At 42.4% G+C, this 24,513-nt stretch overlaps 1 protein-coding gene across 1 annotated transcript in view; it reads right to left on the bottom strand.

Moving 5' to 3' along the window:
* Positions 1-24,513, bottom strand: part of mtx2 (metaxin 2) — a 105,305-nt gene that overhangs the window by 16,098 nt on the left and 64,694 nt on the right. The window contains exons 5-8 of the mRNA XM_068035488.1: positions 10,137-10,213; positions 9,509-9,601; positions 9,270-9,308; positions 7,661-7,786 (exon numbers count right to left, since the gene is read on the bottom strand). Of these exons, the coding sequence (XP_067891589.1) occupies positions 7,661-7,786; positions 9,270-9,308; positions 9,509-9,601; positions 10,137-10,213 (335 nt within the window). The remainder of the gene's footprint in view (positions 1-7,660; positions 7,787-9,269; positions 9,309-9,508; positions 9,602-10,136; positions 10,214-24,513) is intronic.

Here is a 24,513-nt window from a genome sequence, read left to right as displayed (position 1 = left end):
TGCTGAGTGTAAATTTACATATTGGGCATTATTAAATTTTTAGTTTCTAAATTGACTGATATGATTGGACATATTAACATATTAACTCATTGGGCACTTGGGGAAAGCCACAATGGATTCTTTGTGCTTTTTAAAAAAAAAAATAGGTGACAATAGTTTTAGGGCCACAGGAGTACCAATACTGCAACAAGAGACCTAGCAGTTTTTAAGAATTTATCTTCACACATCAAGGGCTGAATTTTATGAGCCCTCCGGCGTCGGGTGTCGTGGTGGGGCAGGAACATTCTTCCGGCAGAGGCCCGCCATGACCTCCAATGCCGAGAAGACCCTGCCGTATTTTGTTGTTGGCAGCAGGGTCTTCATTTAAATATTAAAATTAAATTTAAAAGATGACAATTAACTTATCTTGTCCCGGCGGCCGTCCCAAGCTGATATTCCGGCCATCGGCCATAGCTTCTGTGCCTTCGGAACTCCATCGGGGGGTGGGGCAGGGAAAATACTTTGCATTGGCTGAGGGGATTGAGTATTGAGGGGATGGTGGGAAGGGGTTGAAAAGGGCAAATGTTACGAGGTGGGTGGGGGTGGGGGGGAAAGAGAGAGTTCGGGTTGGGAATAAAGTTCATTTTGGTGATATAGGATACAGGCCCAAAAAACAAACATTTTGGGGGGGGGGGGGGGTGGTGAGGGGGGAAAGAGGCGGAAGGGCCTCCAGCATTTATTTATATTTTTAAAAACAATCCAGAACATTCTAGTGAAAGTCAGGAAAGTGTACATGAGACCAGTAAATTGATAGCTTTCTTTTGAAGATGTTTGTATCTTTGCCTGTGAACTTTTTGAGAGCTGCATTTGATAGTCTAGCCACCACTACCCGAAACATTGGGACCAGGCAGGGGGAGATAAGCTCAGACTTCAGATGTGCTCAGTTACTTGAAAGTCCACGAATGGCTTGTAATGGATGGCATGTGTGGCATGATATTGGGATACCGGTATGAGGGTGCAGATGTGATTTGTTACATGTGAAGCAACTAACATGCAGAAATGCATGGTGAACTTGCACTGAAGAATGGGTCTCAGACATGCTCAGTTACTTGACAACAGCAAAATATGAAATGGTTAATGCAGCCAATAGAGTGAGACATTATAAATCAGCAAGGCATTGACACATACTCCATAGAGAAACTGACTTTAAAACAATCAGGATAGAATTAAACATATTGGTTACCGTCAGAAGGAGTAAAATTAAGTAAAAGTTACAAAATTTGGACTGGGACAATTACGGGCTAGGGAGAATAATGCTTAGTAAGAACTATCCACAAAATGGATAGGAGTAAATGGCTGGAGAATCTTTTAAGTTCAAGATTTGAGGATATGGTAAACTGTAGCTTTCTGTACAGTGTATTATGATTTTCTTTGCCTGTATCATAATCTGTTACCTGAATTGTATGTATTTATGTGCTAATATTTAGAATTAGCAGTACTTCTGCAAAAAGATAAGGAATATCACTGAGTGAGGTGACCATACAGGTGAGAAGTGCCAATCTATACACTTGTTAGCAAGAGCTAGGTTAGTAAGGGGTTGATTATGAGAAGTTAGTAAGGATATTGCTTTCTCAAGTATTTTCACGAGCTGCCTCTTAGAATAAGCACTTAACTAGAAAATGTATCTGTTAGAATACTGTTAATGAGTTAAAAGAACAAATACATGACTCAGTTCGGCTATAATTGATTGTAGGTGCTTAATAGTCCATAATAGGGTAGAAGTAGCTAAGCAATATGCTCGATGAATGTTGCTACCTTAGTACTTGTCAATAATGCGCTTAGATTCAACTTGCTCAATATGTTATTAAATTTGCTCTTAACATTCCAACCCTGCCAGGAAGCTTTAGCAAAGCTTAAAAGGACATTAACCAATTTGGAACAAACATTACTACAGCTAAGATATAACAATATCAAGACCACCAGTGATGGAAAAGAAACGAGTGTTACATCACACTGTACACTTGAGGGGGGAAATGTAGGGAAACCTTTTTAAATGAACTCACAGCACAAAAGCTTGGCCAATTTCTCCATTATGTCCTGCAACAAAATGAACCAGACTGAAAACAAATTCTCTTGAGCAAACCTAAGTTTTTCTAAAACAAACCCGCTGGACTTGCTGAGACACGAAAACTAATTCTATCAGGAAAACAACAAAGACAATACAGGCAAGTGAGAGAGACCAGGCTGGTATTTATACTCACACCGCCAAAAACAATGGTGGCCTGCCTGTGTGGTGGCCCGCAATATTAAACACGGCAGCTCATTTAAACAGCCAGGGTGGATTGCCCACCCCGATGACGTGGGGTGGGGGCAGGCTGTCCGTCGCCAGCAATGGCGTCAGCTACCTTTGCGAAGATGTTGCCACCATTTTTAAAGGGCTTCGAACCCTACATTTCAAATTAAATTTTTAATGAGATATTGATTAAAAAAAATAAATTGTTCTTGCCTCTCTCCCACCACCCCCCAATAACCATAGATTTGATTACCTACCCTCTCCCCCCCCAAAACACTTAGCTTGTATACAGTAAATGGCAGAACCCTTAGGAGTATTGACAGGCAGAGAGATCTAGGCGTACAGGTCCACAGATCACTGAAAGTGGCAATGCAGGTGGATAAGGTAGTCAAGAAGGCAAGTCATGCTGCAGCTGTACAGAACCTTAGTTAGGCCACACTTGGAATATTGCATACAATTCTGGTCGCCACACTACCAGAAGGATGTGGAGGCTTTGGAGAGGGTACAGAAGAGGTTTACCAGGATGTTGCCTGGTCTGGAGGGCATTAGCTATGAGGAGAGGTTGGATAAACTCGGATTGATTTCACTGGAACAACGGAGGTGGAGGGGCGACATGATAGAGGTTTACAAAGTTATGAGTGGCGTGGACAGAGTGGATAGTCAGAAGCTTTTTCCCAGGGTGGAAGAATCAGTTACTAGGGGACATAGGTTTAAGGTGCAAGGGGCAAAGTTTAGAGGGGATGTGTGAGACAAGTTTTTCTACACAGAGAGTGGTGAGTGCCTGGAACTTGCTGCCGGGGGAGGTGGTGGAAGCAGGTACGATAGTGATGTTTAAGAGCCATCTTGACAAATACATGAGTAGTATGGGAATAGAGGGATACAGACTCCGGAAGTGCAGAAGGTTTTAGTTTAGACAGACATCATGATCGGCGCAGGCTTGGAAGGCCGAATGGCCTGTTCCTGACACCGCCCCCCCAGTGCATTAACTTTGCACTTTAGCAGACCTGGTAGCATCTGTGGAGAGAGAAGCAGTGTTAATGTTTCAGGTCAGTGAGTCTTCATCAGAATTGGCCAAGATCAGCAATCCCTGCTCCAGTCCTCCATTACCCTCAACACCTCATCCCCTTCCCCCAGCACCTTGCCATGCAATCGCAGGATGTGTAATACCTGCACTTTTACCTCCTCTCTCCTCACTATCCAAGGCCCCAAACATTCCTTTCAGGTGAAGCAGCGATTTACTTGTACTTTTTTCAATTTAGTATACTGTATTGGCTGCTCACAACGTGGTCTCCTCTACATTGGGGAGACCAAACGCAGATTGGGTGACCGCATGTGGAACACCTCCGCTCAGTCTGAAAGCATGACCCCGAGCTTCCGGTTGCTTGCCATTTCAACACGTCCCCTTGCTCTCATGCCCACATATTTGTCCTGAGCTTGCTGCAGTGTTCCAGTGAACATCAACGCAAGCTCGAGGAACAGCATCTCATTTACCGATCTGGCACGCTGCAGCCTGCTGGACTGAACATAGAGTTCAATAATTTCAGAGCATGTCGGGCCCTTTTTATTTTCAGTTTTTTTTAAATTTTTATTTTATTTTAGGTTGTTTCATCTTTCATTTTTCTTAGCATGTGCCTGCCACTGTTTTTTTCATGCTTGTGCTTTGGGCTAGGGCTGTTCATTTTTGTGTCCATTAACACCCTCTCTGCACTAATGCTTTGTCTTTCAACACACCATTAACATACCATTTGCCTTTGCTCCATGACCTTCTGGTTAGTTATTCTCTGTGACCCTGTCCTAAAAAACACCTTCACTTTTTTTTTATCTCTTGCCCCACCTCGCTTTGTTTGCTTAAAACCTGTTACATTTCTAACCTTTGCCAGTTCTGATGAAGAGTCACTGACCTGAAACGTTAACTCTGCTTCTCACTCCACAGATGTTGCCAGACCTGCTCAGTACTTCCAGCATTTCTTGTTTTTACTTCAGATTTCCAGCATCTGCAGTATTTTGCTTTTATTTTAACTTTACACTTTACTCTTTCCCCTACACCAATGAGATGACTGTGACCCTGCTCCCACCCACGCAGAGAAATTTAACTGCTCTCCCACCCGCCAGTGTTCTGCCTCGGATCTCCAAATGGGGATCCGAAGGCGTGGGAGTGCCAGCCACCGGCACAAATATCGCACTGGGAGAGACGGCGGAAGCATAAAGATAGTTTATTCATTTACTTACATATTTAAATTGGGCTCCCATTACTGAGCAGCGTTGGGGGGGGGGGGGGGGAGAAAGAGGGGGTCTGCCACGAGGCCTTGCCATCGCCAGCAATATCAGGCCAGGCATTCCCAGCGTCCAGACCCAAGGAGGGCCTCTCCTGGAGGCATTTTCCAGCCCCCGCCTTGCCACGACCCCCGACATCTGGAGGTCTGCAATAATACTAGGCATTAACTGTGAGCCAAACAGAATCTAATACAATAATAGTGAAGTGGGTGCGAAATGTTTGATTTCAATTTAAGAACTAGGCACTAACCTTGAACAGTTTAAACTGTGCTCTCACTGAAGTCACCTCGAACCAATCACTCACTTTCAACAATATACTATGCTAAACATAAAATCCCTTTCAATGTCACAAGTTTACAAGCTAAATATGGATGAGAAAGCATCTTAGCTCATCCGTTTAGAAAGCCTACAATCCTCCATCATAGAATCCTACTGTTTCTTAAATGATGGTAAGGTTTTCCCCAGATGTCAACCACTCTGTGCATGAAAAATTTATTTCTAATACCTTACATTTGTGTAAGCACAGTTCACAACCTCAGGACATCCCAAAGTGCTTTACAACTAATGAAGTGCTTTTGAAGCATAGCCATTGCTGCAATATAAGGAAACACAGTAGCCAATTTGTGCAAAGCAAGATTCCAAAAACAGCAACGAGAGAAAGGACCGAATAATTTGTTTTAGTGATGTTGGTTGAGAGATAAATATTGGCCGGGAAACCGAGACAACTCACCTACTGTTTTTCCAAATTATGCCATGGTATATTTCATGTTCACCCGAGAGGGGAGAAGGGGCTTTGATATAACATCCCATCTAAAAGACAGTACTTCTGACAGTACAGTACAGTACTGCACTGATGCATCAGCTTAGATTATGTGTTCAAGTCTGTGGATCCATGGCCTTCTGAATCAGAGGCGAATGTGCTACCATTGATCAAAAACCAACACCAAGGATTGAGAGCAGTCATAAGTAAGCCTATCAACTGAACCTCTTGTTCTATCAGTTTAACTTGAAAAAGTTTTCTTGATTTACTTTTTCCATTTACTTTACTGCCATACATACTGTAACAAGATTGCCTCTCAGATTTTCAAGGAAGGCTCAGTTTTTCCTCAAGTCAATTTTCTATGAGAAAGAATCAATGCTCATGGGTGTGCACCGCATCAGTTTCAGAAATTTAAATGTTTCTTCTGTATCTTGGTGACCAAAACGAAACACAGTACTACAGGTGCAGTTTGAGTCATGCATCATAAACTTTCAGCATGACATCCCCCAATTTGTGATCACTCCTCCCCCACCCCCCAAGTTTTTAATCCACATCTACAAATTGTATTCAGAAACTCAACGTAAACTAGTCAAAATTCTCTTTTCTCTTTTGGGCCTCCTTATCTCGAGACACAATGGATACGCGCCTGGAGGTGGTCAGTGGCCCGTGAAGCAGCGCCTGGAGTGGCTATAAAGGCCAATTCTGGAGTGACAGGCTCTTCCACAGGTGCTGCAGAGAAATTTGTTTGTCGGGGCTGTTGCAAAGTTGGCTCTCCCCTTGCGCCTCTGTCTTTTTTCCTGCCAATTACTAAGTCTCTTCGACTCGCCACAATTTAGCCCTGTCTTTATGGCTGCCCGCCAGCTCTGGCGAATGCTGGCAACTGACTCCCACGACTTGTGATCAATGTCACACGATTTCATGTCGCGTTTGCAGACATGGACGGCCTGTGGGTCTGATACCAGTGGCGAGCTCGCTGTACAATGTGTCTTTGGGGATCCTGCCATCTTCCATGCGGCTCACATGGCCAAGCCATCTCAAGCGCCGCTGACTCAGTAGTGTGTATAAGCTGGGGGTGTTGGCCGCTTCAAGGACTTCTGTGTTGGAGATATAGTCCTGCCACCTGATGCCAAGTATTCTCCGAAGGCAGCGAAGATGGAATGAATTGAGACGTCGCTCTTGGCTGGCATACGTTGTCCAGGCCTCGCTGCCGTAGAGCAAGGTACTGTATGTCAAAATTACATATACTAAATTGGGGTGGGTGGCAGTTCAGACTGATGAGGCACCCAAGTAACTAGAAAATTAGTATGGTATTTCATATTTAAAGAAAACAAATGATGACATACATTCTCCATGAATGGTACTGAACTAATTAAGGGCGGAACTGGAAGATCGAGGGAATACTTAAATGCCCTCTCACTGTTCAGCAACAACTAACAAACCAAATAAAAGCTAAAGTAAATTGTTAAATCAATAGAGCACAAGTCAGAGGATATTGTGTTGAAACTGTACAGTGATGAATATTGTGTGGATCATGTTACAGGTTTAAGTAATAAATTGTCAGAAGAAGTATGCAAGGCAATAAACAGCTTCACAGTAGATTAGCTACCAGGGCCACAGGCTATAGCGTTTAATCAAAGTGCAGGAGCAGTTTATTACTATACACTTTATAAAGTCGAAAAGCATGAGTGAGTTTAAATTGTAGTGTTCAATTTGCTTAAGTGTATTTTTGTTCATTGAGATATTGTCACTTTCTTGGGCAGTGTTTCCCAATGTGAAACTCTTCTGAATTTTGATTGAATAGTGTATTTATGGGAATTAACAGTCATCGTATAGAAGTGAATATACATCAGTCACAATGTTGTTCTGAGTTGTGATTAATTTAATCATTTAGTCTAGTATTTTCATTTCCTATGTCCACTTGTGTTACAAATACAGATTTTGTAAGTGTATGGACAACAACTTGTATTTATACAGAATTTTTATGATAAAAACATTTCCCAAAACTCTCACAGAGGCATAATCAATCAAAAATAGATGCCGAGCCAAAGAAGAGGTATTAAGAGAGGTCACCAAATGCTTTGTCAAAGAGGTGGGTTTTAAAGGATGAGAGGGAGGTGGAGATATGGAGCGTTTAGGAATGGAATTCCAGCATGTGAATTCTGGGTAAACCTATGATTTTAAATAAAAAAGCACATCTTCAAAAATATAATTTCTATCTTGCTTAGAATTTATTTTAAAATAGCAAATAGTTTCATACAATACAAACTTTTGTATTATAATCAACTTTGGGTTAGAGTTGGAAAACAAGTTCTAAATATACCAATGGCAACACTGGAAAAATATTAACAACTGACCTGTTTAAGAGTTTTTCCAGCCCATCCAATTGCCTTCATCTTGCGCCTTACTTCCCATTGCTTCTGATAGGCCAATATATGATTTAGAGGCCAAGGATATGGTGAGCCATATCTAGAACGAGATATCTTAAAACACCAAAAGGTTTGGTCCATTAAAGGTTTTTAATTTTACACAATCGATAAAATAGTTTGAAGCTGCAGTTGATCCTTTAATTGGAGTGGTACACCATTTAAAAGAAATAATAAAATTGACCAATATTGTGATCGTCTCGAAATCTACTTCTAAAAAATAAGGTAGCAGCAACTCAACCAGACCACTCTTGACTTATCTCATTCTTTCTCCCCAGTGTTACAGTGTTAGGATCCCTTTTTTGGGGGGAAATATGTAGTGTGTCTTTAAGACAGCAAAGGATTAGTACTGCTTTAAGAACAAGCAAGCCTCAGGAGTTACCGAGAAGGTACATTTGGGTTGCCGAGAGAGAGAGATAACCAACCAGTTTCATGGTTGCCTTGGATACAGCCACTCAGAGAATGAGGATCGATATACAATGTTGTGATTGCCTTTTATACTGGCTTTTTATTTGAGACACACTGATCTAACAGACACAGACAGCTGGGCCAGCATGAACTGAACAGAGATCTCTGTTAATTTAAACTGAAGAAAGAATTTAAACTGTGACTATTGTTCATCCCTCAAAATTCTAAAGCCAGATTGATTCTATTGAAAGTGGTTGCATGTTGTTGATCTGCTGTGGTCATCGCTGGAAGAGAGAGAGGCTAGTGGACTTTAATCAGAGGATTGTTCATTGGGAAGTGTAAATCTGCAAGGACACTAATGTTTTCTATTTTAAATGTTTTTATCTTAGTAATGTTTAAGAATTTAGTTTTTTCTAATAAACAAGTTAATTCGTGGATCTGAAGACACCTGGTTTGATTCGACTCATTCGGGGGTTAATAGATAGTACAATTCTGCAGTAGTTTTCTTTAATTTGGAAAGTTTAAAGTGATATGTTAGGCAATCTGTGGAGTGACGGGACTGAACTGACACTGCTTTGCTTCCACCACGATCAGAATCATATATTTTGATTGGGGACTTCGTCTTGAGCGGTCGTGTCATAACAACAGTCTCTAATTTATCATTTATATTTTATATTCCAGTGTAAATTCTACATTCCTAATTACATGCCAGCCTTAAAGCTTTGGGAATAATGTTAATAAAAGCTTATTGCACTAAGGTGCAAACATGTGATAGTATCATATAAGTAAAGGCTTTAGAGTTTCTTGTTAAATTTAACAAATACTTGCTTGTAAATATTACGAGACACTTTGGGCTTATAATCACTTTCTAAATTGTTATTCATAGTAAATGATTATTGAGATGCTGCAACTTTGCACTCCTTGATCCTGACAAAATGTATCCATGGATAATCAGAATATTGCATAAAGTTACCCTACATTAGGATATTTGTAAAAGCAGCTGCTTCTGAAGTGGGATAAAAGCATGCAATGATTGTTGTGGTATTAAAATGAACACCATCAATGTTGATGTGCAAATTAAAAGCCCATTTCATTAAATTTTAATTGTTGTAAATGTGGACGGATTTCTCACCTTTGCTGAAGTGCTGTCATCACACCACTGTATGTAAAGCTACAAGATAAAACATACTGCCAAAAGTTAGTCAAGAACTAATCACACATATAACTGCAAATTGCGAAAATACATAAAACATGACAGCTTTAGTTGTAATCATTAATCATTGAAACAGAAAAGACCAACTGGGCTGTTTGTTATTGCCCTACAATATTAAGAAAACAAGAATAATATAATAACCTTTTGATCTGACATACCTCTGCTGTCAACAGCATATTATTCACCAATTCTGTGTAGGCTTTCATCTCAGCCTTCTGAATTTCATCCAGTCCATCACTGAGTGAGTGACCCTAAAGCAACAGATTATGCAGATGCAAGTGCAAACAGTAGATAAACTCATAATGCAATCAAGTGATAATCACCAATACTGCACAGTCAGAATTCATTTCCTTTTAAACGATCACATTACCAACCATAAAGGGTTGTGAAAAAAATGAAATTCAAAATAGTTCTAACACCTGTAGATTGCACTGAATTATTATTTTAGGAAAAAGATAAAATCTTGGTTCACAAAATTATCCTTTGAACATAAACTCCAATATTAAATTAAATTGAACATAAAGCTGGAGGATTAGAAGTGCCAAAAGTTATTCATGCCCAATTAATTTAGAAATTATTTTATTATGGGACAGTCTCACACATAGGTTACATTGAAAAATTATAAATATAAAATATTTCATTAAATATGGCAATACATGTAAGCAATTTTATCCATTCATTTTTTTTTACAAATTGCTGAATCAACACACTTGCCTAAAATTGACAGATGAAATGGCATTTATAGTGGCAATAACAAAGTATTCTGATAGCTGTAATTATTCTTACCTTGGCTTTTGCAAACTGCACTATAGGGCCAAGTTCTGATACAACATGATTACCCACATGTATGAAGGGAGCTTTGCCTAATGCAAAACAAGATCGCTGGGGTTATTACAATAATTTTATAGTGGAAATGGAAACACAGTTGTCAAAAATAATAGCCTTGAATAGATTATAGCTAAGAATATCACTCAAAAAGCCATCAAAATGTCATGAGAAGAACCACAGGGAAACACAAATTGTAAGCAAACAAGCTCAATTTCAAAATATATAATACTACCACAAATATGTTCTCTGGGAAAAAGAACACTTCATTTGATTATTTGCTTGCCATTTTTAAAATATATTTGCTTTTGGGCTTACTTGGCACTGCAAGATTGTCTTTCTTTCTTTTGGGCCTCCTTATCTCGAGAGACAATGGATACGCGCCTGGAGGTGGTCAGTGGTTTGTGAAGCAGCGCCTGGAGTGGCTATAAAGGCCAATTCTGGAGTGACAGGCTCTTCCACAGGTGCTGCAGAGAAATTTGTTTGTTGGGGCTGTTGCGCAGTTGGCTCTCCCCTTGCGCCTCTGTCTTTTTTCCTGCCAACTACTAAGTCTCTTCGACTCGCCACAATTTAGCCCTGTCTTTATGGCTGCCCGCCAGCTCTGGCGAATGCTGGCAACTGACTCCCACGACTTGTGATCAATGTCACACGATTTCATGTCGCGTTTACAGACGTCTTTATAACGGAGACATGGACGGCCGGTGGGTCTGATACCAGTGGCGAGCTCGCTGTACAATGTGTCTTTGGGGATCCTGCCATCTTCCATGCGGCTCACATGGCCAAGCCATCTCAAGCGCCGCTGACTCAGTAGTGTGTATAAGCTGGGGATGTTGGCCGCTTCAAGGACTTCTGTGTTGGAGATATAGTCCTGCCACCTGATGCCAAGTATTCTCCGAAGGCAGCGAAGATGGAATGAATTGAGACGTCGCTCTTGGTTGGCATACGTTGTCCAGGCCTCGCTGCCGTAGAGCAAGGTACTGAGGACACTTCATTTGATTATTTGCTTGCCATTTTAAAAATATATTTGCTTTTGGGCTTACTTGGCACTGCAAGATTGTACACTTTGTATATTTAGTCAAACCCACTACTGTACAACTCTAATGCTGTGAACAATTTTTTGGGGGCAGGAGATGAGTAATGATTCCAAGTTCACCTTTCTGAGTCCATCTGGTCACTGTGGCAATGGAAAATCCCACTCGTGAAGAACACAAATTGGTGAGAAGGGCTTCGGTCGTCTTCTTGTTTGCCATGTATCCAGAAAGTGCCAGGTATGATCCTATAATCTATATTAGGCTTTATAATTTATAAAATTTGTCACTACTGGTCATTTGAAACTAAATATCAGCAATGAATCATTGAATCATAGAAAGTTTAAGGCACAGAAAGAGGCCACTTGGCCCATCATGTCTATGCTGGCCGAAAAACGATCAATCCATTCTAATCCCACCTTCCAGCATTTGGACTGGAGCCGTGCAGATTACAACACTTGAGGCATATCCAGGTTCCTGTTGAATGAGCTGAGGGTTTCTGCCTCAACTGCCCTTTCAGGCAGTGAATTCCAGACCCCCACCACCCTCTGGGTGAAATAACTTTTCCTCATCTCCCCTCTAATCTTTCTACCAATCTCTTTAAATCTATGCCCCCTAGTCACTGACCTCTCTGCCATGGTAAATAGCAGACCCCTCAAAGTTTTGTACATTTCAATCAGATCTCCCCTTAGCCTTCTCTGTTCCAAGGAGAACAACCCCAGCCTATCCAATCTTTCCTCATTGCTGCATTTTTCCAGCCCCCGCAACATCTTCGTAAATCTCCTCTGTACCCTCTCAAGTGCAATTACATCCTTTCTGTAATGAGGTGACCAGAACTGCACACAATACTCAAGTTGTGGCCCTAACCAATGATTTATACAGTTCCAGCAGAACATCCCTGCACTTATATTCTATACCTCGGCTAATAAAGGAAAGGATTCAATATGCCTTCGTAACCACTTTATCGACCTGTCCTGCTACCTTCAGGGATCTTTGGACATTTACTCCAAGGTCCCTCACTTCCTCTACACCTCTCAGTATTTTCCCATTAATCGAGTGTTCCTTTGCCTTGTTTGACCTCCCCAAATGCATCACATCACACTTCTCCGGGTTGAATTCCATTTGCCACTTTTCTGCCCATCTGACCAGACCCTCAATACCTTCGTGCAGCCTACAGCTATCCTCCTCGCCATCTACCTCATGGCCAATCTTTGTGTCGTCTGCGAACCTCTTGATCATGCCCCCCACATTTACGTCCAAATCATTAATATATACCAAAAAAGCAGGGGACTCAGTACTGAGCCCTGCAGAACACCACAGGAAACAGCCCTCCAGTCGCAAAAACACCCAACAATTGCCCTTTGCTTCCTGCCACTGAGCGAATTTCGTAACCACCTTGCTACATTTCCCTGGATCCCATGGGATTTTTTTTTTTAAACCAGGCTGCCTAGTCAAAAGCCTTGCTAAAATCCATGTAGACTACATCAACTGCACTACCCTCATCTATCTTCCTCGTTACTTCTTCAAAAAAATTTGATCAAGTTGGTCAGACAAGATCTTCCCTTAACAAAGCCATGCTGACTATCCTTGATTGATCTGTGCCTTTCTAAATGGCAGTTTATCCTGTCTCTCAGAATAGATTCCAATAATTTGCCCACTACTGAGGTTAGACTGACTGGCTTGTAATTATTCAGTCTACCCCTCGTTCCCTTTTTAAACAGAGGTACAATGTCAGCAGTCCTCCAATCCTCCGGCACCACAACAGTATCCAGTGAGGATTGGAAAATGATGGTAAGACCTTCTGCTATTTTCTCTCTTGATTCTTTTAACAGCCTCGGGTACATTTCATCCAGCCCTGGTGATTTATCAACTTTCAAGGATGCTAATCCCATTAATACGTCCTCTCTCCCCATGTTGATCACATCCAAAACTTCACACCCCTCTTCCTTAACTACAATATCTGCATCGTCCCTCTCTTTTGTGAAGACAGATGCAAAGTATTCATTAAGAACAATACCAACAACTTCCACCCCGACACATAGGTTACCTTTTTGGTCTTTTATGGGCCCTACTCTTTCCTTAGTTATCCTCTTACTCTTAATATAGTGATAAAACATCTTTGGGTTCACTTTGGTTTTGCTTGCCAATATTCTTTCATGCCCTCTTAGGTTTCTTAATTTTCTATTTGATTTCACCCCTTTCTATACTCCTCTCAGCATTCTGTAGTATTGAGCAAAGGCTACGCGCCCTGACAATATTCCGACAATAGTACTGAAGACCTATGCTCCAGAACTTGCCGCGCCCCTAGCCAAGCAGTTCCAGTACAGCTACAACACTGGCATCTACTCAGCAATGTGGAAAATTGCCCAAGTATGTCCTGTACACAAAAGGCAGGACAATTCCAACCCGGCCAATTACCGCCCCATCAATCTGTTTTCAATCATCAGTAAAGTGATGGAAGGTGTCATCAACAGCGCCATGAAGCAGCACTTGCTTAGCAATAACCTGCTCAGTGACGCTCAGTTTGGGTTCCGCCAGGGCCACTCAACGCCTGACCTCATTACAGCCGTGGTTCAAACATGGACAAAAGAGCTGAACTCAAGAGGTGAGGTGAGAATGACTGCCCTTGGCATTAAGGCAGCATTTGACTGGGTATGGCATCAAGGAGCCCTAGCAAAACTGGAGTCAATGGGAATCAGCGGGAAAACTCTCTGCAGATTGGAGTCATACCTAACGCAAAGGAAGATGGCTGTGGTTGTTGCAGGCCAATCATCTGAGCTCCAGGACATCACTGCAGGAGTTCTTCAGGGTAGTGTCCTAGGTCCAACCATCTTCAGCTGCTTCATAAATGACCTTCCTTCAATCATAAGGTCAGAAGTGGGGATGTTCGCTGATGATTGCACAATATTCAGCACCATTCACCACTCCTCAAATACTGAAGCAGTCCGTGTAGAAATGCAGCAAGACCTGGACAATATCCAGGCTTGGGCTGATAAGTGGCAAGTAACATTCACGCCACACATGTGCCAGGCAATGACCATCTCCAACAAGAGAGAATCTAACCATCTCCCTTAACATTCAATGGCATTACCATCGCTGAATCCCCCACTACCAACATCCGAGGTGCTACCATTGACCAGAAACTGAACTGGAGTAGCCATATAAATACTGTGACTACAACAGCAGGTCAGAGGCTAGGAATCCCGCAGTGAGTAACTCATCTCCTGACTCCCCAAAGCCTGTCCACCATCTACAAGGCACAAGTCAGGAGTGTGATGGAATACTCTCCACTTGCCTGGATGGGTGCAGCTTCAACAACACTCAAGAAACTCAACACCATCCAGGACAAAGCAGCCCACTTGATTGTTTGTGGATGGGGCACCATTCACTTCCTCCACCACCGATGCACAGTGGCAGCAGTGTGTACCATCTCCAAGATGCACTGCAGCAACGCACCAAGGCTCCTTAGACTGCACCTTCCAAACCTGTGACCTCTACCAACTAGAAGGACAAAGGCAGCAAATGCATGGGAACACCACCACCTGCAAGTTCCCCTCCAAGTCACACACCATCCTGACTTGGAACTATATCGCCGTTCCTTCACTGTCGCTGGTTCAAAATCCTGGAACTCCCATCCTAGCAGCACTGTGGTTATACCCCTACCTCACATGGACTGCAGCGGTTCAAGAAGGCAGCTCACCACCACCTTCTCAAGGGCAATTACAGATGGGCAATAAATGCTGGCCCAGCCAGCGACCCCCATATCCCATGAATGAATTTTTAAAAAGTTCTTGGCGTCAGATATAAGCTTTCCTTTTCTGACACACTAGCCTAAAGGGGAAGGTAAACAATGCTACCAGTGGTTAAGGTGTCATTAATTACGAGTAAGTGTAGAATTGGGAGTCAGTTTAAAAATAGAATTGAGGAGGCATTGCTGTATACATTCCTATTCACAAAATTCAGAAAAGTTGATGAGCAGCATCAAAATGGTAGATGTGACCCCAAAACAGCTGACAACTCAAAAAACAATGTATAAATGAAAAACAGCCCCAAATAAACTCCTGCAACCAAGGTCACTGCTACATGGTAACTGAATTTTTCTTAATGTTCCAAAATTCAGTATGTTTCTGAAACCCAATACCTGCAAATATGACATACTAAAATGCAGTATTCCCATTTAAAGTTACTACCTGTACACATTGCTCACAAAAGCAAAATACTATCTAATTTTTCTGATTGGTAGGCTTCTAACATCTGTTCCAGACAAAATGAAGAACCACCTTAGAGTCAGAGTCATTTACAGCATAGACAGAGGTCAATCGGCCCAGCGAGTCCATGCCAGCTCTGTGTGGCGCAATCCAGTCAGTCGCACTCCCCCACTGAATTCCCATAGCCCTGCAAGTTTATTTCCTTCAAGTGTCCATCCAATTTCCTTTTGAAATCATTGACTGTCTCCACTTCTACCATCCTAGTGGGCAGTAAGTTCCAGGTCATTACCACTCGCTGCCTAAGAAGGTTCTTCCTCATATTTCCCCAAACCTTCAATCGGTGTCCTCGAGTCCTTGTACCAGCAATTAATGGGAACAGTTTTCCCTTGTCTAATTGATCTAAGCCTGTCGTAGTCTTGAACACCGCTATCAAATCTCCCCTCAATCTCCTTCACTCCAGGGAGAACCACCCCAGCTTTTCCAACCTAACTTGCAACTAAAAACCTCCATCCCTGGATCCATTCTGGTAAATCTCCTCTGCACCCTCTCCAGGACCCTCACATCCTTCCTGAAGTATAGCAACCAGAACTGAACGCAATACTCTCGTTGGGGCCTAAGCACAGCTTCATAAAGGCTCAGTATAATTTCCCTTCCTTTGTACTCCGTGCCTCGATTTATGGAGCCCAAGATCCCATATGCTTTGCTAATCACTCTCTCGATACGTCCTGCCACCTTCAAAGATTGATGCACATGCATCCAGAGGTCCCTCGGTTCCTGTAACACTCTTTAGAACTGCGCCATTAAGTCTACATTGCCTCACCATACCCCTTCTGCCAAAATGCATCACCTCACACTTGTCTGTATTAAATTCCATCTGCTACTTGTCTGCCCATTCTGCTAGCCCATCTATGTCCTGTTGCAGGTGGTTTGCACAATCGTCACTGTTTGCCACACCTCCAAGTTTGGTAGCATCAACAAATTTTGCAATTCTACTCTGTATTCCAAGATCCAAGTCATATAGATCTAGCAAAAAATGCAGTGGTCCTAGTACTGACCCTTGGGGAACACCAGTGTCTACCATCCTCCAGTCTGCAAAACAACCATTTACCACAACTCTCTGTTTTCTGTGCTTAAGCCAATTTTTTATCCAACTGGACATTAACCCTTCTATTCCATAAGCCTCAATTTTGTTAACCAGCTTTTTATGTGCTACTTTATCAAACGTTTTCTTAAAATCCATATAAACAACGTTCACCACATTCCCTTCATCAACCTTCTCTGTTACTACATCAAAAAATTCAATTAGAATAGTCAAGCATTATCGGCTTTTTCCAAATCAGTGCTGGCTATCTTTAACTCAAACCTGATTATTGTTTCTAAAACTTTACCCACCACTGCTGTTAAACTAACTGGCCTGTAGTTGCTAGGACTGTCCTTACACCGTTTCTTGAATAAGGGTAACACATTTGCCGCTCTCCAATCCTCTCGCATCTCCCCCATATCTAGGAAAGATTGGAAGATTATGGGAAGCCCTTCTGCCATCTCCACCCCTACTTCCTTTAGCAACCTGGGATACAAGCCATCTGGACCAGGTGACTTATCTACCCTAAGCAAAGCCAGCCTTGCCAGTACCTCCTCCCACTCAGTTCTTACCCTATCCATTGCTTCTACTCTAACTGCTTCTATTAATATTTTGTCAGATTCTTCTTCCTTTGTAAACACCTATACAAAGTACTCATTAAGTATTCTAGCCTTGCTCTGTGCCTCTAAGCACCTTAAGACCCCTAATTACAGTGATACTCTAGACATGCAAGATTTCAGGGCATTCTTGGACAAGGGCGAGAAAGGCAGTGAAAGCACTAATTTCCATCAGAATGATCTGCAGACAGATCTTAGGAAACAGTGAAATGCTGATTGTCGGCATGTACCAATAATAGCCACTTGAGAGCGGTCCTAGAAAATAACCAGAGCCTGTGGAACCAGATAACAATGAGATATCAGCATTAATATGAAGAGGAAAAGAAAAGGAAAAAAGTTTTTTTTAATTCATTCATGGGATGTGGGCGTCACTGGCCAGGCCAGCATTTATTGCCCATCCCTAATTGCCCTCGAGAAGGTGGTGATGAGCTGCCTTCTAGAACCGCTGCAGTCCATGTGGGGTAGGTATACCCACAGTGCTGTTAGGAAGGGAGTTCCAGGATTTTAACCCAGCGACAGTGAAGGAAAGGCAATATAGTTCCAAGTCAGGATGGTGTGTGACTTGGAGGGGAACTTACATGTTCCCATGTATTTGCTGCCCTTGTCCTTCTAGTTGGTAGAGATCGCAGGCTAGGAAGGTGCTGTCTAAGGAGACGGTGCATTGCTGCAGTGCATCTTGTAGATGGTACACACTGCTGCCACTGTGCGTCGGTGGTGGAGGGAGTGAATGTTTGTAGATGGGGTGCCAATCAAGCAGGCTGCTTTGTCCTGGTTATTCTCCCTTATAAACTGTCAGGAGTGATAATAATTTGAAGATGTGAGGAAATAAAAGAATTAAATCACAATTACGAACTAAATCAAGCTCTGTATAGTGAAGCAAATCAGTAAAAAGAGAACGGTTAAAATAAGGCAGGACTCCCGAGAGGAAAGCACTGTCAATTTTTCAGATGACAATCAGAAAATGGTGCAGATATTTAATAAGTACTTTGCATTGGTCTTTAATAAAGAGAAGGATAAGTAAATCCTGAAGTGCTGAGAGTGAGACGAGTGATAGTAGGATCCCGAGGGGCATAACGCAGGAAATTGCCAAGTACCAAGAAATTATAGCCCACATTTCCCCAGCAACTTGTGCCATTATAATGGTACATCTACATTCTAGGCACCCTAGAATGGTGCAAAAGAAAGTGGAAATTATGGAGTAAGTGACTTACGCCATTATTTTCCTGTGATTTTTGTGCCGCTCTGGCATTAAGCTCGGTGCAAACAGGTCATTATCAGAGCCCCGCCCCAGTAAAATCAATGCTGATTGCAAATTTCCTGCATTTAAGCCAGTTTTCAACACCAATGCCACTTAAGACTTAAAAATATGGTCTAAGTGCCCTGGCAGCCGCATGATTTATTGCACCAAGATCAGGTTTAAACTCCCAGTTGTTAAAAATAGATTACTATTGCAAAGATTAAACTAGGATCTTAGAATATCCACTTCCTGCACCTGGGATTTCCAATTTGAATATTACCACACCATATGTCTGGAGTCCTTTCAATTTCTGGCATTATTTTCAGAATTTAAATGGCCACTTCTGTTTTCTCCAAAGGGTCAACCTCAGTGAAGCCACTAACACAACATATATTTTCTTATGAATCTAGTGTGCTTAATAATCACTTGTTTCAGTTATAAGTAAATTGTTTCACATATGCCTCAAAAACATTTCAAGCCCAGTTACTCAGAGGAAAGTCAGCATTTCATTATGTAAATGTCTGTTGTCCATAAAGATTTGTAATCTTTAGTCCAACTCAGAGCAAAAATCATCAGAACTTATTTAGTAAGTTAAAAATTCACAGTTAGCTTGTTTAGATCATTTTATCTCCTCACTATGCATAGAAATAAAGGTCAATAATTATTTTATTCTTAAATTAATCATTTATTATGTGGCGACTTGGTAGTGGCCAGAACTCATAGGTCACACACAGTCATGAAACTGACAGAAATTTCAGAAGTCGAAAAGGGAGGCATTTAAGAAGTTAGGACTTCCATTCACTGGCACCCTCCCATGGCTCTAGATGCTGAATATAAGGTAGCGTTGAGTGACATATTGCCTGCCATGCTCCCAGTGGCATATTCCAATTAGAAAACCAGCAAAATTTGCAACACATTAGCAATGGTGAGATCGGTGCACTAGATGGCACAGTTTACAGTGTACATTGCCAATCCCGCTTTTGCAGGAAAATCTGGGCCTTATTTCAGGGCTCTATTGAGTATGGATGTGTATTAGAGGACTGGAAAGTGGTAAATGTAGTACTCATCTTTAAAACTGGAGATACAGTTAATTCAGGTAAATACAGTCCAGTTATCAAACATCTGTGGTAGGGAAAACTTTGAGTTTCTAAGAAATTACTTTGTACCTAGGTAAAGAGAAAATAGAAGCAATCAACACAGTTTTCGAAAGGAAAATATCATGCTCAACAAACCTCATCAAATTCTTTTGGGAGATAATAGACATGGTAGATGGGGAAATAAAGTGGATGTTGTGTACATGGACTTTAGGAAAACTTTTGACAAGGTACCACAAAGGAGATTACCAGAGAAGATTAAGATGTATGGAATTAGGGGACGATAGCAAACTGAATTAAAACTAGTTAGAAAACAGGAGAAAGAGAGTAAAAAACAGTCATTAGGAGTGGTTGAATATGGGTAGCGGTGCCCCAAAAAGTTCATCAGGACACTTATGTTCATTGCGTATGTCAATGTTTTGGACACAGGCTCAGAAAAAATGGAGTTGAAATTTGCAATGATACCATAATGGAAGGTAGAGACAATTATTTAGAAGACCAAAGGGGATAATGATAAAGGAATGGACTAAAAAAATTGCAAGAGGAAATTCATGTCTAAGTGTGAGGTAATGCATTAGGTTCTATGCTGTAGAACAGCAGAGTAATTTGTAGGAAGAGGTTCACTGGCCATTAAAGGCAGAACCTCAGGTTGAAAAGTCTGTACAAAAAAAGCTAATGGGATTCTAGTTTTGTTTTAGGTTTTTATCATGAAATATATAGAATATAAAAGCCAACAGGTAATGATGAGCCAACAAAAAAAATTTCTGGTTGAGTCATGTGTTAAAACCTGCTATCATAGTGATATTAGATGGTACCATCTGTGACTGGTCAGGGTGCTGAGTGACAGTTAAGTAAGCTGGCCACCTACAAAAAGTGCCAACAGCTTCAGGTGAAGGATAATGGAACTCCTGATGGAAGAAATGCATTAACAGGAAGATGAGCTGATCCTTGAATTATCTAATGGCATACACAACCTGTAAGCCATGCCTCAGCTACAGTGCATACTAAGCTAACAAAAAAGATACCCTTAGACAATTCAAAACAAAATATTAGAGTTTAAGTGCCTGCTTTCAAGTGGAGGACCATCAGAGGAGCTTTGGCAGTAGTCAACTGATGATGATGATGATACAAGGGGCTGTATTTTACCTTAGGCAGACAGGAATGCGCCACCGACGTAAAAGTCGCTTCCGCCTAGCCCAGGGATCCGTCCCGCATTTTACGGGTCCCCAGGCTTTAATTGTCCCGAGGCGGGACTTCCATCTGCTTGAGGGAGGAGGTCCCGCCTCAGTGAGCTGCCGACCAATCAACAGGCTGGCAGCTCTTAGTCCCAGCAGCGCCACCGGGAGCGGTGGCCACTGCTAGGACTGCAGCCCAGCCAACAACGTGGAGCCAGGTGTGAAGGTAAGTTGGGCATTCCTCACCCGGGGGATCAGTCGTGCCCTGGTGGTCTTTTTGGGGGGAGGAAATCTTGGGTCCCAGGGTGGATTGGAAGACAGGGGCTGCCCTCAGTTGGGCACCCTGTGCCCGACTGCCATGGCACCACCACCACCCCCCGGCATGTGGAAAGGCCGGCAGCTATCGCTGGCTGGCCTTTCATGTCCCCAGCACGCCTGCTTGCCACGGGTAAAATAACCGTGCAGGCAGGCGAGGGCATTTAAGTGGCCGTTAAGTGGCCACTTAAGGGCCTTGATTGGCCTCAGGCAGGCGGGCCATTCCTCCCCGCCCCAGCCTACCGTAAAGTTGGCCGCAGGCAGGAATGGACTGGGAAGGCCGCTCGGAGCCTCCCGCTCAATTTTATGCTGTTCCCATCCGTTCCCACGCCACTATCCGACCCACTGGGGTGGTGTAAAATTCAGCCCAAGACCTCAGTTACTGTATTGTGTGCAGTATTGGCAGAAGAGCAAGCTGCCAGTGTCACATGTCAGACAGCTCAGCCTTCTAAATAAACAAATTTGGGTTGGCCTCGGGCCTTCAGTTTCAGGCACACATTGCTGTCGTGTCATCAACTTCGTGCCCATGCCCGTAAAACAGCCCTGACAAATTTATACCCTATGTCAACATTCAAGATTAGATTGGATAGGTGGAGGATGCAAGGATAAGGAAAGGTGGATAAATGTAATTAATATTAATTGCTCACATGTTGGGTAAACACCAATGCAGACTGGTTGAGCTAACTAGTTTATTTCTCTGTGATAACTTCTGCATAGTAGCAGCAGTGTGTACCATCTACAAGATGCACTGCAGCAACCCCACCAAGGCTCCTTCGACAGCACCTTCCAAACCCGCAACCTCTACCACCTAGAAGGACAAGGGCAACAGATGCATGGGAACACGACAGTAGGGCGGCACAGTGGCGCAGTGGTTAGCACCGCAGCCTCACAGCTCCAGCGACCCGGGTTCAATTCTGGGTACTGCCTGTGTGGAGTTTGCAAGTTCTCCCTGTGTCTGCGTGGGTTTCCTCCGGGTGCTCCGGTTTCCTCCCACATGCCAAAGACTTGCAGGTTGATAGGTGAATTGGCCATTATAAATTGCCCCTAATATAGGTAGGTGGTAGGGAAATATAGGGACAGGTGGGGATGTGGAAGGGATATGGGATTAGTGTAGGATTAGTATAAATGGGTGTTTGATGGTCGGCACAGACTCGGTGGGCCGAAGAACCTGTTTCAGTGCTGTAACTCTAAACTAAACCACCTGCAAGTTCCCCTCCAAGCCACACAACATCCTGACTTGGAACTATATCACTGTTCCTTCACTGTCGCTGGGTCAAAATCCTGGAACTTCCTTCCTAACAGCATTGTAGGTGTATCTACCTCACATGGACTGCAGCGGTTGAAGACGGCAACTCACCACCACCTTCTTAAGGGCAATTAGGGATGGGCAATAAATGTTGGCCTAACCAGCGACAGCCACACCCCAGGAATGAATTTTTAAAAAGTATTTCTATTTAAAACACTTATTTTGGATGCAAGAAGAGGAAGTCCTATGTGAAAAAAGCTCATGTCAGCCAAGACCTTTCCTGGATGCACAGTCTCTTCTTCTACGGAGTGCAAAGCTCTCTGATCTGAACTGAGGAGGCAGCCTAAGTTGTCTATGCTGGCTGTAGAAGCATTGGAGACAAATAGTCTGTGTGTGGCTGACTTTCTTAAAGACTTGACAAGCCAGACTTGGCTTGTTTGTTTTGTTTGAATGGCTGATTACTCTTTCACCATTTCCCTTGTGCCTCAAAAAAAACCAATTTTGATACAGAAGTAAAAATGCAACTAACCTCTACAAATCGCCAAATGCAGGGTCAAACCAGAGGGAAACCCATGGCATTTACGGAAGTGCTTGGCAATCTGTGCATGAGCAGAAAAAGTTTGGGGGCATTCTGGGATGATTTGCCTATCACCTTTGTGTACCACTGCTTGGGCCTTCACAACTACATTAAACTCTGCGCATGTACATAATCAAGCTGTCATAAAATTCTGGGTGACACAGTTGAAAGTGGATTTCCATCAGAAAATGCTGACACTGGTGGGTTACCACCAGTGTGAAACATCAATGGTTGGAATGTATTCAGTAGGATATTACAGTACACTCTTTCAACAGTGTGGTGGCTGTGCCTTCAGAAATCTATACCCTACAAACTGGAATTCACTTTCTAAACCCCCTGCCTCTCTACCTCCTTTTTCTTCATTAAGATCCTCCTTGAAACTCGTCTCTTTGACCAAACATTTAGTCACCCCTCCCAGTATCTTTGGCTCAGCGTTCATTTCTGTAAAGCACCTTACAGATCGAAATCTAATGGCATGTCCTACCCACACTGCTGCCGCTTCATCACTAATTCTTTCAGACCATCTTACCTATGCAAGCACCAGCACAGAGACAACTACTCAAGAGGAAATAGATAGCGAGTCAGAATGGTACAATTTTAAATGGGGTGCAAGAACAGAGTGACTTGAGGATTCACACACAAATTTTTGAAGGTGGCTGGATAAGCTGATAAAGCACACAAAATCCTTGTCTTCATAAACAGGGGCACAGAATACAAAAGCAAGGAGGTTATGGCAAACATTTATAAATCACAGATTAAACCTCAGCTGGAGTATTATGTGCAATTTTGAATTTGGCTGTCAAGCCCTTGACAAAAGGGGATTTGCTGGAATACTAGAAGGGATAACGGTTATGTGGAAAGACAGGAAAAAGATGGGATTGTATTCCTTAGAGCAGAGAAGGATAAGGGGGATTTAACTGAGATATTTAAAATGATGAGGGACAGGATAGGGAGAAATAGTTTCCACCAACAGGACTAAAGGGCACTGATTTCCCAAAATACGTGTTAATTACTGTAGCAGGAAGCTGATTTAGCAATTGTAACTAGGATGCGAGTCATAAGCTCTCTATCAGTAGACAATGTTTGCTACCACACAGAGTGATCAGGGAACAGAGTGCTTCGGGAACAGAGTGCTTCGTAAATAGAGTGCTAAAGTCAGGAATATGGTGCAAGAGAGAATTCAGTGCAGAGGGTGCGGGAGGTGCTACTTTTTATTCCTTTTGTTTTACCTCCAGTAGCTGGTGAGTGTTTTTGTTTTATTCGAAGGTGGGAGACTGTAACTTGCTATTATTTTACTAAATTAATAGTTAACTAATCAAATAAATAAATAAGGTTAGATAGACATGGAGAACAGGTGGTGTGCCATGTCTACAATATATGGAAGTGCCGCAAGCGCTGGAGCCTCAGTTATTTACAAATTATATTAATAACTTAGGTGAAGAGACCGAGAGGAACATATCCGCGTTTGCTGATGATACAAAGTAAGGAAGGAATGTATGCTGTGAGCAAGACACAAAGAGGCTGCAACGAGATATGGACAGGTTAAGTGAGTGGACAACAGGGTGACAGATGCAGTATAATGAGGTAACTGTGAGGTTATTCACTTTGATAGTAATAGAAAAGCAGAATATTTTTAAAAAGGTGTGAAACTTCTAAATGCTGATGTTCAGAGAGACTTGGGGGGGAAAAAAATGTTCAGAGAGACTTGGGTGCACTTGCACATGCAACACAGAAAGTTAGCATGCAGATACAGCAAGCAA

The sequence above is a fragment of the Heterodontus francisci genome, chromosome 7 (assembly GCF_036365525.1).
Source record: "Heterodontus francisci isolate sHetFra1 chromosome 7, sHetFra1.hap1, whole genome shotgun sequence".
Lineage (NCBI taxonomy): Eukaryota > Metazoa > Chordata > Chondrichthyes > Heterodontiformes > Heterodontidae > Heterodontus > Heterodontus francisci.
This window is presented reverse-complemented; position numbering and strand designations above follow the sequence as displayed.